Source organism: Mandrillus leucophaeus, unplaced genomic scaffold (genome assembly GCF_000951045.1).
Source record: "Mandrillus leucophaeus isolate KB7577 unplaced genomic scaffold, Mleu.le_1.0 Scaffold1404, whole genome shotgun sequence".
Lineage (NCBI taxonomy): Eukaryota > Metazoa > Chordata > Mammalia > Primates > Cercopithecidae > Mandrillus > Mandrillus leucophaeus.
Window position 1 is genome coordinate 125619 of NW_012101371.1, and position 16747 is coordinate 142365.

At 32.8% G+C, this 16747-nt stretch overlaps 1 protein-coding gene across 1 annotated transcript in view; it reads right to left on the reverse strand.

Moving 5' to 3' along the window:
- ADGRL3 (adhesion G protein-coupled receptor L3) overlaps positions 1-16747 on the reverse strand; it is a 186288-nt gene that overhangs the window by 32925 nt on the left and 136616 nt on the right. Inside the window, exons 12-14 of the mRNA XM_011973978.1 lie at positions 10595-10621; positions 7839-8007; positions 1694-1819 (exon numbers count right to left, since the gene is read on the reverse strand). Of these exons, the coding sequence (XP_011829368.1) occupies positions 1694-1819; positions 7839-8007; positions 10595-10621 (322 nt within the window). The remainder of the gene's footprint in view (positions 1-1693; positions 1820-7838; positions 8008-10594; positions 10622-16747) is intronic.

The following is a 16747-nucleotide window of genomic DNA, read 5'->3' on the forward strand; positions in this document are numbered from 1 at the left end:
TCAGTGTAGTGTGTAAAAATTAAATCAAATTCAGATTATTAATAATCATGCAATTATATTTAAGTTTCATGATTTGTGGTTGGTAAAACTATTTAAGATAGTCTGATATTTTTGACAGTTATATGTTAACTTTTAAAATTTTAATTGGAAATATCAGATTGATATTAAAGATATGATTTTATTTGTAAAATTAAAAACTCAATTGGTGAGGAAACTATGAAAACACTGGTCATTCATTGATTTATAACTGGTTCAAGTGCTAGTTAGGTGTGTATGACTGTCTAGTCTGACAGTTGATGTGTTTGAGACAATCAGGTATATTAAATTTATAAATGATATTTAAAAGGTATAAGGAAATTAAATTTTCTAAGCATATAAATGAAATTATTTAGGGAAATTTAATCTATTAAGCTTACAAGCCAATTGAACATTCATCAAAGAAAAAATGAAGTAATCACTCTTATTTTATATAAAATAACCAAATTTATGAAACAATAATTAAATTTATAGGTTGAGCTAAAAGATTGATTTATAACTTTATTTATCAATTTAAACTCAAGTCTTCCTCAGAAAAATTTAAGTGGCAACACTGAAAACATGACTTTTGTTTCTACTGAATCATGCAATCCTAAAAATACTAGTCTAGGTGACTTACATCTATAATCCCAGCACTTTGTGAGGCCAAGGCAGGTGGATCACCTGAGGCCAGGAGTTTGAGACCAGTCTGGCCAACATGGCAAAACACTATCTCTACAAAAACCTCAAAAATTATCTGGGCATGGTGGCACATGCCTGTGGTCCCAGCTGCTCAGAAGGCTGGAGGCTAAGATGGGAAGATTGCTTGAATCCAGGAGGCAGAGGTTTCAGTGAGCTGAGATTGTACCACTGCACTCCAGCCTAGGCAACAGAGTGAGACTCTGTCTCAAAAAACGAACAAACAAATACTCCTCGTTTGCTAGCTTGAATCAAACTCACTCATGACCTACACAATTCTAAGTCTTTTATTGACAGGCTCATCTTAACATACAGGAGTTGTTAAGATTTCTATGTAATAATCTTTGAGCTGACTCTGTGCCCTGGGAAAAATGGCACACAGTTTACCTAAAAGCTTAAACTTTTTCTGGTAAGGTACTATGCTGCTATGTCTAGTGTTGGGCGAATGGGAGTGGGGCTTAGACCAGCTATGTTAATAGTGCTGTTGTAGTAGTCTTCACTGTCCTGACTTTTCTTCAACTTCTCAGCACACAATAGGGTTGAGTCATAGTTATTTTTCCTAAATATACCATATCATATGTAAATTGTCTCAGTTTGTGATAATTATTATACTAGTTAGAAGAATTACAAGAATTAGAATCATATCAATATATCACATTTCTATATACATGAAATATTACTTTCCTTGAATTTTGGGTGAACTGGAAAATTCTTTTCTTTACCTGCTGCATTTATTGAACTGAAAGCAATCTGAAGTCATTAATTATTATGCAAACTGAGACCCCAATTTCATCATTTTAATACAGTTTTAGTTTCTTCCATTTTTGTCAGAATCATTCCCATGTGAGACACAGTGAAACAACAAAAACAAACGATGTGTTAAGCACAGGATAGAAATTAGCTCCAATCATAAGGGACAGGAACTGGTTACAGAACATAGTTAAGAATTACTTCATTTCAGTGAACAAATATTGTTTACCTGTGAGCCTGTGGAGTAGCGTCCAGGAGTTCGAGAACCAGATGTTTTCCCTGAACCAATGGAACTCTCTGTACTTTTGCCACTACAGCAATGTGTTCGCAGGCATTTCCCATACTCTTTTCGTACCTAGACAATTAAATATTAACTTCTGTTAGCAAGTAATTCATTGCAGGTAGGAACAAAAGTAGGCAATATATGTGAGTTTTATTTTTAGATAACATAATTTTTTCCTTGCCTTACAGATATAAGAAAGTCTGTTCAGCATGTATTTTACAATACAACATAATTATATGCATACTGTCAAGCTTGAAATTTTGCCTAACTCTGGAGCCTTTTAAAACACACACACACACACACACACACACACACACTCATACACACATACTCACACTCCTCCCATCACATCATAGTGGTACTTTTCTCTTAGTTCCAAGAACATATACTTAAGCCCATCGAAGATACTATTTTTAGCTTCATAAATTTTATATAAAGTAGCCTATTGGTGCAAGGGAATTGTAGTTGTTGTTCTTTAGGTAGAAGCCTAGTTAGGAAGTTAAAGAGAGTGGGATGGAGGAAGTAGGGTAAGAAGTGGGGGAGAGAGACAGAGAGAGAGATCAGAGAAAGTGAGAAAGCAGAGAAAGGATATTTAAAGACAGAAAATATGAGTATGTTGGGCTAATCATTTCTTCTAAATCTATATTTCTCTGAAGTTTATTTTAAAAGAGATCAAATGTTCAAATTGAGAACAAAAATTAAAAAGATTGCAAATGTAGTTCTTCAAAATAGTTCTACTCAATAATCACAGAGAAATATAATTACTTTTCTTTATAGCATTCTTGATTAAATACTTAATCTTGGTTGTAGTATAAAATTACAGGGAAAAGGAAAACTTTTAGCTGATGTTTTCAAGCAGAGAAATATATCAACTTTCGGTAAAAATTTTAATCATGTCTAAAATTTTTATTACTGCCTATTTAATTGAACAAGACATATAAAAATAAACAGTAACTGCCTTAAATCACGTATCTACTATCAATAACAACAAAGGGACATCTTATTATATCGATTATATGTTCATGAATTTATATTATGAAACAACATCATATACATAAATTATTCTTAGGCCTTTATGTATTTGATTTCACATTAGTTCATTTTTTCCACAACTTATGATAATGTAATATTCAAATAAGATTTTATTTAAATCAAAGTTTTAAACATGTGCTTTAAAAAGGGATGTTATTTAGAATCAAAAGCAAAAAAAGGTATGTAAATGATACATTAAATTTAGTATTCAAAATGGGAACGTTTCATCTTATTATTGTAAAATTCATTGTGTCAAAGACATAGGAGAATCAAAGACAGAACATATGCAGATTTGCTCAAAGAACTCACATTTATCAGTGCTTATTATGGGATAAGAACAGTGACGGAGATAAGGTCAGGTGACTCAAACATAGAAGAGGAGTGCCTGTGGGAGGTAGGTGTGGGGGGCCAAGGAGGGCTTCTTGGGAAAGAGAGCTTCCCAGAAAACCTTCAAAAGAGCGGCTGGAATTAATTCATACAGTGAAGTTGAAATAAAAGATAGGGAAGAAGAGGAGAAAAAGGCATTCTCACCACAAAGAATAGAATGAACAAAACAGGGTTATGATGTGCTCGTCTTTAAGGCCTTTCTCTGCTCTGGCATGGCAAAATTACTTATTTTTAATGTATTTAAAATGCTATTGATTTGTTTTGCAACCAGTCTCTTCTGTGCTACATTTATCAATAATTAGAAATAGAGACAATCATTTTTGTTCAGTGTTTACAAGTTAGTCCATGTTTTGTTTATTTTAAAAAAAGACACCAGTCTGCACCCAGTTATGTGTGTTTCTAAGATGCATCTGCAGGGAGGGTAAAAAGAAGAAACTTCTACTTTTTAACTATTATGTGTCAGGAATTGTGCTAGGTATGTCCCTCAAAATGAGTCTGAAAAATAATTATTAACTTCATTTTATAGATTAGGAGATTGAAATGGGTTAAGTAATGAGAGTAAACAAGACCGAAAAGGTCAAGCGATGTGCCCTAGGAGAAAACTCTAAATTTCACGAGTGCTGTATGATCAAAAAGCTCTAAGATGCCATATTTGGAACATGAAATCATTGACCAGCACAGACATTGTATATCACTAATATCATTATTAAAGTAATCTATTAATTATCTCCTTCTTTGTGTCTGGAAAGAATGAGGACAAATGCTTTAATTAGAACTTGAGAAGGCTTAAAATAATCTCTAACCAAAAGTAAGCAGTATCAACGATAGCTTAGTAATTTCTACTGATTTATGAAACATCTCTAGGAATCTAAACTTTGATCATAACTCCCCCTGCAACATCCCATTGTTTTCCTAAGGTAAACAGCAAATGATATGTTTGTTTCTAGATGAGAAATGGTATTTGAATGAAGTGATATAAACCTAAACAAATATTTCAGTACAATGAGGAATAAAGGCAAAGAAGACAGAAAGAGAACCACTCTCCCTCCTGTTACAAAATCAGCAATATTGTTTAAGCCACAATAATTCATCATGGACTATCTGAATTTTCCAACAAAGATTAAATGTTCTGAACTGATAATATAAACAACCAGAAAATCAAGATATTTGGTGATGCCAAGTCTCGCATTAGCTACATTACTTACTGAATCATTATACTGACTTTATTTTGCTGTGATTTGATTTGAAATGGTAAGCATATGTCTTAAAAAGAAGAAAAAAAATAACATGGACCGTGTCTAGGAAACATTTTTTAGATTACAATAAAACAGTTATTTGATTGTTCAATCATTTGCATATTCTAATCTACTATTTCACATGGCACTGCATCTTAGTTACCCTAGTTAGATGATATCCTATTTTGGTGGGATGCTGTTCTAGAACATAGAATACAGGAAAGAGAATATATCTTACCAATAAAATATTTCTGATATTTCTCATATCAGAAATAAAATGATCATGGAAGCTCTGAGAATATATAAAATATTTGAATGTACAACAAAAGTAAAAGTGACCACTTTAATGTGGCCAGTGGAAATACTGTTTACACAATCCATACTCAGAAAAAGACTGATGACTCAAAAATTTTAATTTTACGAATAAGTTGAAGCAATCGACAAATAATTCAATAAGACAACAATTTTCATATATGAAATACTTCATATTTATCTAATCAAAATATATAAGCAACTATACCAGCGATGGCATATTAGTGAAATTTAATCTGATGGCTAAAAAGTAAAAACACCTCCCAACCAATTCTTCAATTTCAAAGACAAGTATATGACATTTTTTATATAAAATAAAAACCAAAAATAATTATGTTTTCTGTATTTTCTGATGTGGGCCCATATTCTTGACACCAAATACAAATGCAACCAAAGTTTTAAAATTCAAAACATGGAATGGATGAAAGAACAACATGCATTACTTGTTATTGTAAATCATGAAAATAAACTTTCAAAATCAGGGCCTGGCAAGTTTTTCTATAAGGTCCAGGTAGTCAATATTTTAAGGTTTTTGAGTCAGGAGCCAAAACTAAGGATATGGTGTATATACTTATTTTAAACTCTGTGTATTGAAGGCCGGGCGCGGTGGCTCAAGCCTGTAATCCCAGCACTTTGGGAGGCCGAGACGGGCGGATCACGAGGTCAGGAGATCGAGACCACCTGGCTAACACGGTGAAACCCCGTCTCTACTAAAAATACAAGAAAATTAGCCGGGCGAGGTGGCGGGCGCCTGTAGTCCCAGCTACTCGGGAGGCTGAGGCAGCAGAATGGCGTGAACCCGGGGGGGGCGGAGCTTGCAGTGAGCCGAGATCGCGCCACTGCACTCCAGCCTGGGGCACAGAGCAAGACTCTGTCTCAAAATGTAGTAACCATTCCTGGCTTCCTGGCTGTAAAAATAAAAGGCAGCTGGATGAATTTGGCTCATGAGCCACAGTTTCTAGAACTCTGTTTTAATGAATCACAAAACTGAACTTGATGACATATATATTTTAAAATTTAACTTATGTTAAATATATTAAAAACTCTAAAGTTGTTTTAGGGTTGTGAGATGTAAAATCTCTACCTGGGTATCAAATGCAATTCTTAATTATTCCAGTGATATGTTTATGTTAAGACAAGAAAAACTAAAATAACATTTTTATTAATGTTGGGAAAACTGAAAGAGGTGTTGGCTAATAAAAAATACTCAAAGCAAAATAATCTGTGTGTAAAGTACAAAAATTTCTTTTCTGCCTTGTAGAAAATTTCCAAATTAACTTTAAAATTTAAAAATTACTTCTTAATGAGTTAGTAAAAAAAAATTAAATAAAAATTTAAAACTATGTTGGTCCAAATTTCCAGCTAATGTACAAAATAAAGATGACAGGCAAATAAATCTACTATACTTCAATATGTTATGACTGATTATAATGACCTAATACATTCCCATTTTTTCACGGGCAAACGCTATGTTTTCCCTTAATCTCCTGATTTTGTTCACATTTTTTGTATGTATTTCTCTTGAGCATCAGTTGTGGCTATGGCTTTCTTCCATCCAAATCTAAACATCTTTCCCAAGTTTTAGTCTCTCTGACTTCTCTCTAAAGTCTTTTAGAATACCAACCACTGTCTTCTACTTGACATTTTCTCCTATCTTTAATTCAGTGTATCATCTTGATTCTTGTTCTTCCTTCCAGCTCTATTCTCACTAGCCACTTACATGTCTCCTATTCTTTAAATACATTAAGTGTGGCAGACTGCCATCTATTCACCATACCCAATTTCTTCTCTTTCTAACTAAAAAAGCTATACTATGTTTTTCTGTCTCCCTTGCAGTTTAGGTGGTACCATCGACAGAGTCCTATCTGATTTAAAAAAAAAAAAAAACATTAGTAGAAGCCATGTGAGCCACTTTCAAATCTTTAGTACAAAATCATCTCTCTCTTTCCCAGACTTCCTGTTGGATGTCAAAATCAAAGAGGACTATAAAATCATAGAGTGAGGTTGTTTGAATCTTCATCAGCCTATGTCCCTTCATGGGGCAACCCCATCCATTGGGCAATGAGTAAACATAAACATATGTTGAGTAAGGCTTCTGTAATTTGGGAGGTACACATATTAATTATTTGGGAGGGTTCATCTATTTTATTTTATTTTTATTTTTTCTAAAACATCCTGTTATAGCAGGATTCATCTATTTTAAAACAACCTCTTTTTAAGGAGAATTCTAATGAATTAGATTAGAATGCATCCATTCTAATGTTACCACTTTCCTTTTCTGTAACATACATTTAGAAGCCTGCCTCATCATTACTACTCTATTCTGTATTTGTGATCGTGTCAACACATTTTAGATATCTACTACCTTCTAAATTTGAAACAGAGTAGTGTTTTGTTTTATGTTTGTCCATCTTGTGACAAGTGGACACTCTTTTCAACTTCTTGTTTTGGTCCCACCAGTCTCTAAAAGTAAAAATCCTAGAAAGGGATATCTTTACTTCTTATTTCCTTTGTTTTCCAAAGAAAAATTATAAATCTTATTGTTTCTTTCCCACAAATTTTAAAACATAATGTTCTACCTCATTTTCAGAGTCATCTCTTTGCATATTTTATAATTATTTTTACCCCCTTCATGTCACACATGAGTAAACTGAGACATGGGGAGGTTAATTAACTTGCCAAAAGTCACATAAGTTTTTAAATAGAAGAACAGAGATTCAAACCCACATATGTATATTTCCTATACTGTGATATATTTCCATGATGTGTGTGTGTGCGTGTATCTCATGCCTCCACAACATTTTTAGAAAATAATTACTTCCTAATACACAACTACAATTGGCCATCAATGGGAATATTAAAGACTATAAAGTCAAATCTACAAGAAAATAATTTTTGTTAATATTTTAAATCTGAAAATGTTTTTATTGTTTTTTACTATTGGACACTCTCACCAACTATTATGCTTGTATTTTGTGTTTGTTTTGCTTTACTATTATAAAAGATGAGTATCTTCATTTCTTGTAGACAAACATATCAATAATAATATGTTAGAATATGTTATGGCTGCTTTGCTGTCATGAAATGTATGCCATTTATATTTTAAAAAAAGAATTCTAGCTTACCTTCTTCTGTAGGACACAATGGAAAATAAATATAAACATTCCCTGTAGAGAATTGAAAATGGTGAAGAGATACGCCATGATGACTGTGCTTTCATTAATATACATGAGTCCAAAGGCCCAGGTCAATCCTAATAGGCAGAGAAGAGCTATTGCACCTATAACCCATGACCTGTAGAGAGAAGAGAAAATTAAGGGTTATTAAATAATTGGTCTTTAATTAACAACCATATCAGATCAACAATATGACACTGAAAAAAAATGTTACATTAACTTTTATTGACAGAAAATGTAAGACAGGTGGTGTAAGTACTTTAAGGTTTTAATGAGACTACAAGTTTTCAAGCTTGAGGAGATATACATGAATGAAAATGTAATGAACACAGAAATTCATTTAAGCAAAAGCAGATTTGTACCATAAATTATTCATGTATTTGCAGCACATACGCAAATGGCATGAGGTGTAATTATGGTGAATGGCAAGAGGAAAGCAGGCTATAAAGCTATGTTAGTCTTCACTGGTCTCACAGGGGTAACATTTGTTTGATTGATTTCCCTCTATTAGTGCTTCTTCTGATACATTTGTACCCCATTTTTTCAAAATTTCCTTTTTTTCCACAAAAATTTTATTGTTTACTGACAAAAATATAACTCGTATTAGGAGGAAATACATGGATTTGAAGTTAATGTATGAATTTAATGAGCCCTACTTGTCTAACCTATATTTATAAAGACTAAGAATGAGGGATAGTAGATGGAAAAAAATAGTTCCACTCTAATGGAAACACTCTGTTTCTACTCTCCTTCAGCCTTTGGATCACTCTCTTCTATGCTACATTGTAGTAGATTTTAGAAATCAGTCATTTGGCAGCTTTGCTGAAAAAATTTTTGAAGGCTCAGAGAAACTTCATTTCTTTGAAGTGTCTGTAAACTCAAGGGAGAAGATGAAGCTGAGAATGAAGATGGAGTGGTATGAACGGAGTGGTATAGAATGAAAGACAAGCTCTCACTCCCATTCCATTCTCTTAGTTTCCTCCAAGATATCATTTGCAAGAGTATAAGCAGGTAACAAAGTTCATATATTTGTGGTTAAGTTATGTATTGAATATCAAGATAAAATGAATTCTTGCAACAGGTGGGACTCATAACTGAAATGAAATCATTCTCAACTCCTAAGTATATGGGAGAACAGGACCAATCAGTAGAGATCTCTATACACTAAAAAGCCCAACCTCTTTATTCCCAGCACATCTTCCTTGAAAAGGGTGAATTCATATTTCTTTCCAGCAGATTATTATCCTCCACTATAATGTCTCTGGAAGATACATTTACAGGGATTGAGACTTTGTAAAATGAAGGGGAAAGATCATATATGTTTAGATAATCTGAAGCTGAGTTCAATTTGTTTTTTAGAGAGAACTGCATCTTAAGAAAGATACGGTTCCAAAGTAGTTAATTATTAAAGTCTTATTAAAATTAATTATTAATATTTACTATTTTTCTCCCATAACAATCAGCCACTATATTTCATGTTTAAATGTCCACTAAATTTAACACGTTTAACTGAAAGCATCAACATTCTTGAATAAAGAATCTCTAAAGGAGTTTTGCTATTACATGTTACATGTTTCCTTATATCATTTAGAAAACATTTTAGGTGTTAATATTTTATTCTACAGCGGGATTCAGAAGTATATTAACTTTCAAGGAAAAGCTCTCAGCTTCTTATGGATGTTCAAAAAAGAAAAAATAAGAATTGCCATTAAATCAAGGCAATATTGCTATTTAGATTTAGAAGCAAAATAATGGGATCAAATACTGAAGTCAGGTATTAACCACTGGAAAACACATGATGGGCCCAAGGGTTAAGTTGCAGAAAACTGCAATGAGCCCCAGTTTCTTTAAAAAAAAAAAAAAAAAAGAAAGAAAGAAAAAAAGAATGAATGAAAGCAAAAGCATGAAGAAGCGAAATGGCACTAGAAAAAAATGAAAACAAAGGACTCTTCACCAGAAGAACAAACTGAAAGTCTACAGCAAGATTGCCCATAGGTTACCAATCTTAGTTTATTCTTGCAGGACTTGTAATTTTAAAATATACATGGGAAAAATGTCCAAATGTTAACATTTATGTTCACATTTGTTAGATTAGTACAGACTTGTAGCTTTATTTCAGAAACTGAAATATATTCATACAGATTAGATCATTAATCAAGTGATAGGTGTCAAATTTGAAAGGGATAATTTTGCATATGTAAAAGTTAATTTTTAGGAAGGCAATTTTTTCTTTATTTATATTTAGTATAGCAATTCATTAATATCAATTGCAATTGGGTAGTTTTATACCCGTAAGATCATTTTGAAGATATACCAGTAAATGACAGAATAATTTTAGATGAATGATGCCCAAACAAACAACAGAAAAGCGGACGTATGTGGCACAGAGGAACACATCACAATGAGAGGGAAGCTATTAAAAGAGAAACAAGTCTGTACCACAGGAAATTGCTATTGCTGTGGCACTAGATTCAGGTGATAGCCAATTAACAGAGGTGAAGCAGAATTTTTTTTTTTTGGCAATACACCTGCAGCGTATTTATTCTGCATGTAAGTTGTATGCCAGATTATTTTCCTGCACAGTTTGCTCTTCTGCCTCAATGTGAATGACAGAGGCTCTAATGATTTTTCAGTACTGATCTGACAGCTGGTTCATGGGACCACACTGATAAATGGAATTTATCAGCCATTCAGGTCATTCTTACTTGATGAAGGGTCTGTTATCCTCATAGCTAAAGAATGCATAGACATAAAGACAAGAACACCAACATTAGCATTTTATGACAAAGAATTTCATATGAAAAATATTCTCCTGGTCCCCAAAGGCTTCTGTCCCCCACCTCCCTAAAAGAAATCATAATCCTTTATATCTAGAAGGTAAATCCTAAAATGACCATGAGAACTTAAATAACAAGAAATAAAAGCAATTTTATAATACTGCAATATCCCTTCTAAGACTCAAAATTCCATTTTTTTCATGTGCTCATATTACTTGTGACTTGAAAGAGACATTTATTTCTTAGAGATCACATTTCTCTAGAGAATGAGAAATTTTATGAGCAATCTTGAAAAGGCTTGGGGGCATGCTTAAAATGACAGATTTCATGTCACCTAAAGGTATTCTTATTCCATAATATTAGTAGGTAAGATTACTTAATTATGGACAGTACGCTTCTAAGTAATTTTAACTTGGAGATGATTGACCTGAGTTAAATCTTAACGTTATAGCCTTTAGAAAATAATCTATCTTGAGTACTTTATAACTCTTTCTGTTTGTGTTCTGAGTAAGATAAACCTGAATAATCATTTGTAGTAACAGGAACAAACATACAGCGCCTGCTTATTTTCACTTATGTTTACTAATTTATTTAATATCATTTGGATAAAATAAGGTACTAATACTCAGTGAAGATAAGGAATGGTTTGGATCAATTTTTATAAACATAGTTTTTGCTTAGAGAATTGTGATAAGAAAAAGAAAGAAGAGAAACTGTTCCTTTCTCTTCTCTCTTGTCAGAGGCAAGATAGCTTCCTATATTATGCATACACAAATAAAGCTTCTAGAAAGGCTCCAACTGTGATGTATTTTGAATAAGGAGAACCACTGATGAAAACTTACTCTCCAGAATGATGAAATAATAAAGAATGGTATTTGAGGCCAGTTTGCGTGAGGTTTACATCCTAGCTCATCCACTTACTAGCTACCTATTTGATCTTAGACAAAAATTGATTAACTTATGGTTGTGTCCTTTTATACATATATAAGATGGTGATAATTATAATGCTAGTTTCTTGTGATAATGAAACAATATATCATGAATAAAATGCTCAGAACCGTGTCTAACACAAAATGTGTTCAACAAATATTATATATGTATATTATTATTAGACTACTCAAAGCTAGGATAAAATCACACCTAAAATACAAAATTTCTCACCCAGAGAATAAAACCCCAAATACATACATGTTGAGTAAGTAAATTTATTGAAGGATATTTCAGGAGTAATATGATGCAGTAAAATAGATGTGGCTGAAATAAGTTGGTAAACGGAGTGGAGAGTGACTAGAACTGTATGTCCAAGGGGGTGATCACTAGTCATGTCTGGCTATTTACATTTAAATTCATTAAATGAAATTAAGTTTAAAATTCAGTTCCTCAGTTACATCAGTCACAACACAAGTACTCAAAACCTTCACATAGTAGCTACCATAATGGATATGTCCATCATCACAGAAAGTTCTATTGGTCAGTACTGGACGAGGACATTCAAAGAGAGTTTTAAGCCAAGAAATGGAAATCCAAGAGATATTTAAATAATGCCATGGATGTGTGAAAGATAAAGAGAGAAGAATTTGTAAGAATTGATGGTATTTAACAGCTGTAAAACAGGCCTAGAAAGAAAAATCCTGTACTTACATTACTATCAAAAATTTATAAAACATAATATGTGATATTTATTATACTATATGCATTCCCATTGCATCAGTAGATTCCATCTGTGATGTACTGTTCATGATTCGAATAACTCTACCTTAATTCATATAGTACAAGGTCAAGAAAAGAAAGTTACAGAGGTTGACACATAGGCATCCATGCAAAAATGCTCCAGGAAATGGATTAAGCTTTGTATATATTTTAACTAAATTTCATTATGTGTATTTTGGAGACACAGCATGATGCTATGGGATACATGTAGACAGTAAAACTGTTACTATATTGAAGCAAATTAATGTATCCACCATCTCACATAGTTACCAACTTTTTGTTTGTTTGTTTTTGTAGCAAGGCAGCCAAAATCTACTCATTTAGCATGAATCCCATACACAATGCAATTTTATTACTTATAGCCCTCATGTACATTATGTCTCTAGACTTGTTCATCCTATATATCTGCTACTTTGTTTTCCTCTGATCTACATCTCCCCATTTCTTTCCCCTGTCCCTGCGTTTTGTTCTCTATCTCTGTACTATAAAAACGTTTGTAAAAATTAAAATACAAAGTTTGCAATATAACTGGTGAGGCCGCGTATGTTTTGCTTTTAAGATGAAATATGAAAAAGTAGAGATTTCAGGGTGCAATTCAGCAGTTTTTATCATGCAATTCAGCAGTTTTTATCAATTGGTGGGGACCATTCAGTTGCTCCATTTAATAACAAAGACAACAGCAACTCCAGCTTCACTTAAACAGTTTGCTATAGTTATGTGTAGAAGTAGTGTTCACAGGGATGTGGCCACAAGTGAATTGTGATATTTCTGGGTCTTGTCAATTAAAGGATGGGAATTGGTCTCCTCTTTACCATTTGCTGCTGTCCTTTTAGTAGGAGAAAGTGATGCAGAGCCTTAGGCATCAAAATGGAAGTTGTTTATTTATGTGGAGCTGAAATATTAGGTTTAGACTACCTACTACTAGACTCTCATAAAGCAGAGTTTAAGGCACAATATTTCAGAATTTTTTTTTGCAATGGCTTATTTGTGCAATAATTAACAAAGCATTTATTTTATCCCCAAAATGAGACAATAATATTCAATGATTTAAAATCTAAAGATCACTAAAGGTAACCTATAATACGTCAGTACCCTCCATAATTTTTGTCAAATATTCTACCGGTCTAGATGATCTAGTTTTATAGTTTCTCTCCACCAAATCCAAATTAAATTGATGGTAATGTCATCATGCTGTTGATTCTTTTTTTTTTTTTTTTTAATTTGAAAAAGCAGATCCCCAGAACTAGTTTCTATAGCTGAATAATTTTTATTATGTTTTACCAATGATAATCCATTTAAATAAAATACCATTACAGGTTGTATGACTAAAACAATTTTACTGGAGTATATTTAAGAATTTTGTAAAAATGTCGATGCAAAGGCCTAATACGTTCTTAGCAGATGTTAGGAGGAACTTATAGGTTACCTTATCATTTATAAGTAGTGACTTACAGATTTTTCAAGATCAAACTATTCCTCATAGAAAAAAAAAAAAAAAACGGTAAAATATTCTAATGGATCTGTATGTTGAGTGGGCTTTTCCTCAATCAACAACGAGGCTTCCAAACTGAGGACTAAGAAGATTCAGTTGCCCATATTCTAAAAGGAGCCAGCAGTAACCTGAGATAAAGAACTTCCATAAGCTTTACTTAGAAGTGATCTAAGAGACACTGCTTTGCCATACTACAAGCCCAGGTGTTCCAAGTCCTTATAAATGCAAGGGGACAAACAAGGCCATTTTAGGATTGTAGTATTCACGGAATATATTAAATAGTAGGAAGAAGAAACAACTTTTATTATACTAATCCCCTAGCCACAAATCTTAGCAGGCAGTGGAGGAAGAATGTTTTACGTGGGTATGTTATTAAAGTTTTAAGTTGGTCAGACATATAATAACACGAATAGATTGGCAACATTACAATGTATATCTAAAATAGCAGTAAGTGATCTGCTACCCAGTGGTTCAAGGATATTTAAGATAGCATAGCTAGATTAGTGATCAGAAAAAAAACTAAACATTTCATCTTTTATTCTATTACATTAAAAAGGCTCAGATGGTTATACTTATGATAGAAATCTTGACAGCTTAATATTTCTTCCACATGTAACTTATGTTAATGGGACTATACCATCCTGAAATTATATTACTATATTTGTTCTTTGTTCATCACTATAGGAAGAATAAAAGGAAAAGGCATTCAGAATTTTTTTTTTTTTTTTTTTTTTTGAGACGGAGTCTCACATTGTCACCTAGGCTGGAGTGCAATGGCATGATCTTGGTTCACTGCAACCTCCGCTTCCTGGGTTCAAGCGATTTTTGAGACGGAGTCTCACATTGTCACCTGGGCTAAAGTGCAATGGTGCAATCTCGGCTCACTACAACCTCCGCCTCCCGGGTTAACACAATTTTCCTGCCTCAGCCTCCCGAGTAGCTGGGAATACAGGCGCATACCACCACACCAGGCTAATTTTTTGTATTTTTAGTAGACACAGGGTTTCACTATGTTAGACAGACTGGTCTCAAACTCCTGACCTTGTGATCTGCCGCCTCGGCCTCCCAAAGTGCTGGCATTACAGGCATGAGCTACCGTGCCCGGTCTGGCATTCAGAATTTAATTCAATGGTTCTGAGTAAAATATTAACAATTTTTATCTATGGCCATATAATAAATAAGCATTAAAGATATTAAAAATTCTTCAAACACATGAAAGTCACATACATATAAAAATTATAAATGACAGAGATTATTATATTTCAACTATGAATTTTATTACCATTTAAGTATTCCTACCAAAAGCTATATTCCTATGTTTTGTTCATAGGAAATTTATTAAGAGAATGAAATGAACCAAATAAATGAAATAAATGGTTTAGAATACATCACAAACATTTTAGAATATATAATAAATATTTTATCCCTATGACTCAAGGGTACCATAACAATGTTGCAAATTTGAAAGCAAAACACCAATATTAAACTTTAAATAATAGATTGTGTGCTGCTTATGAATCAGGTAAGTCTGAAATTAGGAAAAACTGAGTATAATAAATTAAGAACCAATAAATATCAAATCAATGACAGACAAAATTTTACTTTCTCTACTACTCAATGTTATACAAATTATGTTTCCTCTACAACTCAATGTTATATAAGTTTCTTTAACTCAACATATTAATACTATCAAAGAATTAATTTATATGTGAGAGAAGTTAAGGGTATCAACGAGAAAGAATAATGAAGTATTAAATTGTACTTCGTTTATATAATTAAATGCTTATTAGAACTTAGTATCCCTCTCTATCAGATTTACAAAAATGAATTGGTAGGTTGCATACAAATAAGATATGGGCATACCTCAGAGATACTGCAGGCTCGGTCCCAGACCATCACAATAAAGTGAGTCACAAATTTGGGAATTTTCCAGTGAGTATAAAAGTTATGTTCACATTATATTGTAGTCTATTAAGCATTAAATAGAGTAAAACACTATACATACCCTAATTTAAAAATACTTTATTGTTTAAAAAAAAAAGTTACCAAATCTGAGGCTTCAGCGAGTTCTAATATTTTTGCTGATGGAGAGTCTTGCCTGGATGTTAAAACTGCTGGATCATGAGTTGCTAAGAGTTATGGGAGCTATGGAAATTTCTTAAAATAAGACCACAGTGAAGTTTGCCACATCAATTAACTCTTCCTTTCATGAAAGATTTCTCTGTAGTATGTCATGCTGTTTGATAGCATTTTACTCACAATAGAACTTCTTTCAAAATTGGAGTCAATCCTCTCAAACCTTGTTGCTGCTTTATTAACTAAATATGTAATATTCTAAATCTTTTGTTGTCATTTCAACAATGTGCATAGCATCTTTACCAGGAGTAGATTCTGTCTCAAGAAACAACTTTCTTTGCTCAACCCTGCAAGAAGCAACTCTTCACATATTAAAATTTGATGATGAGATTGCAGAAATTTAGTCACATCTTCAGGATCCACTTCTAATTCTAGTTATTTTGCTATTTCCACAACATCTGCAGTTATTTCCTCCACTAAAGTCTTGAACTCCTCATTTACCCATAAAGGTTGGACTCAAATTCTTCAAAAATCCTATTGAAGTTAACATTTTTACTCCTCCCATGAATCACAAATGTTCTTAATGGCATCTAGAATAGTGAATACTTTTCAGAAGGCTTTCAATTTATTTTGTCCAGATCCATCAGAGACAGCATTATCTATGGCAACTAGAGCCTTAAAAAACTTATTTCTTGAGTAATAAGATTTTAAAGTAGAAATTACTCATTGATCCATGGGCTGCAGAATGGATGTTGTGTTAGCAGGTAAAGAATATTAATCTCCTTGTATATCTCTATCAGAGC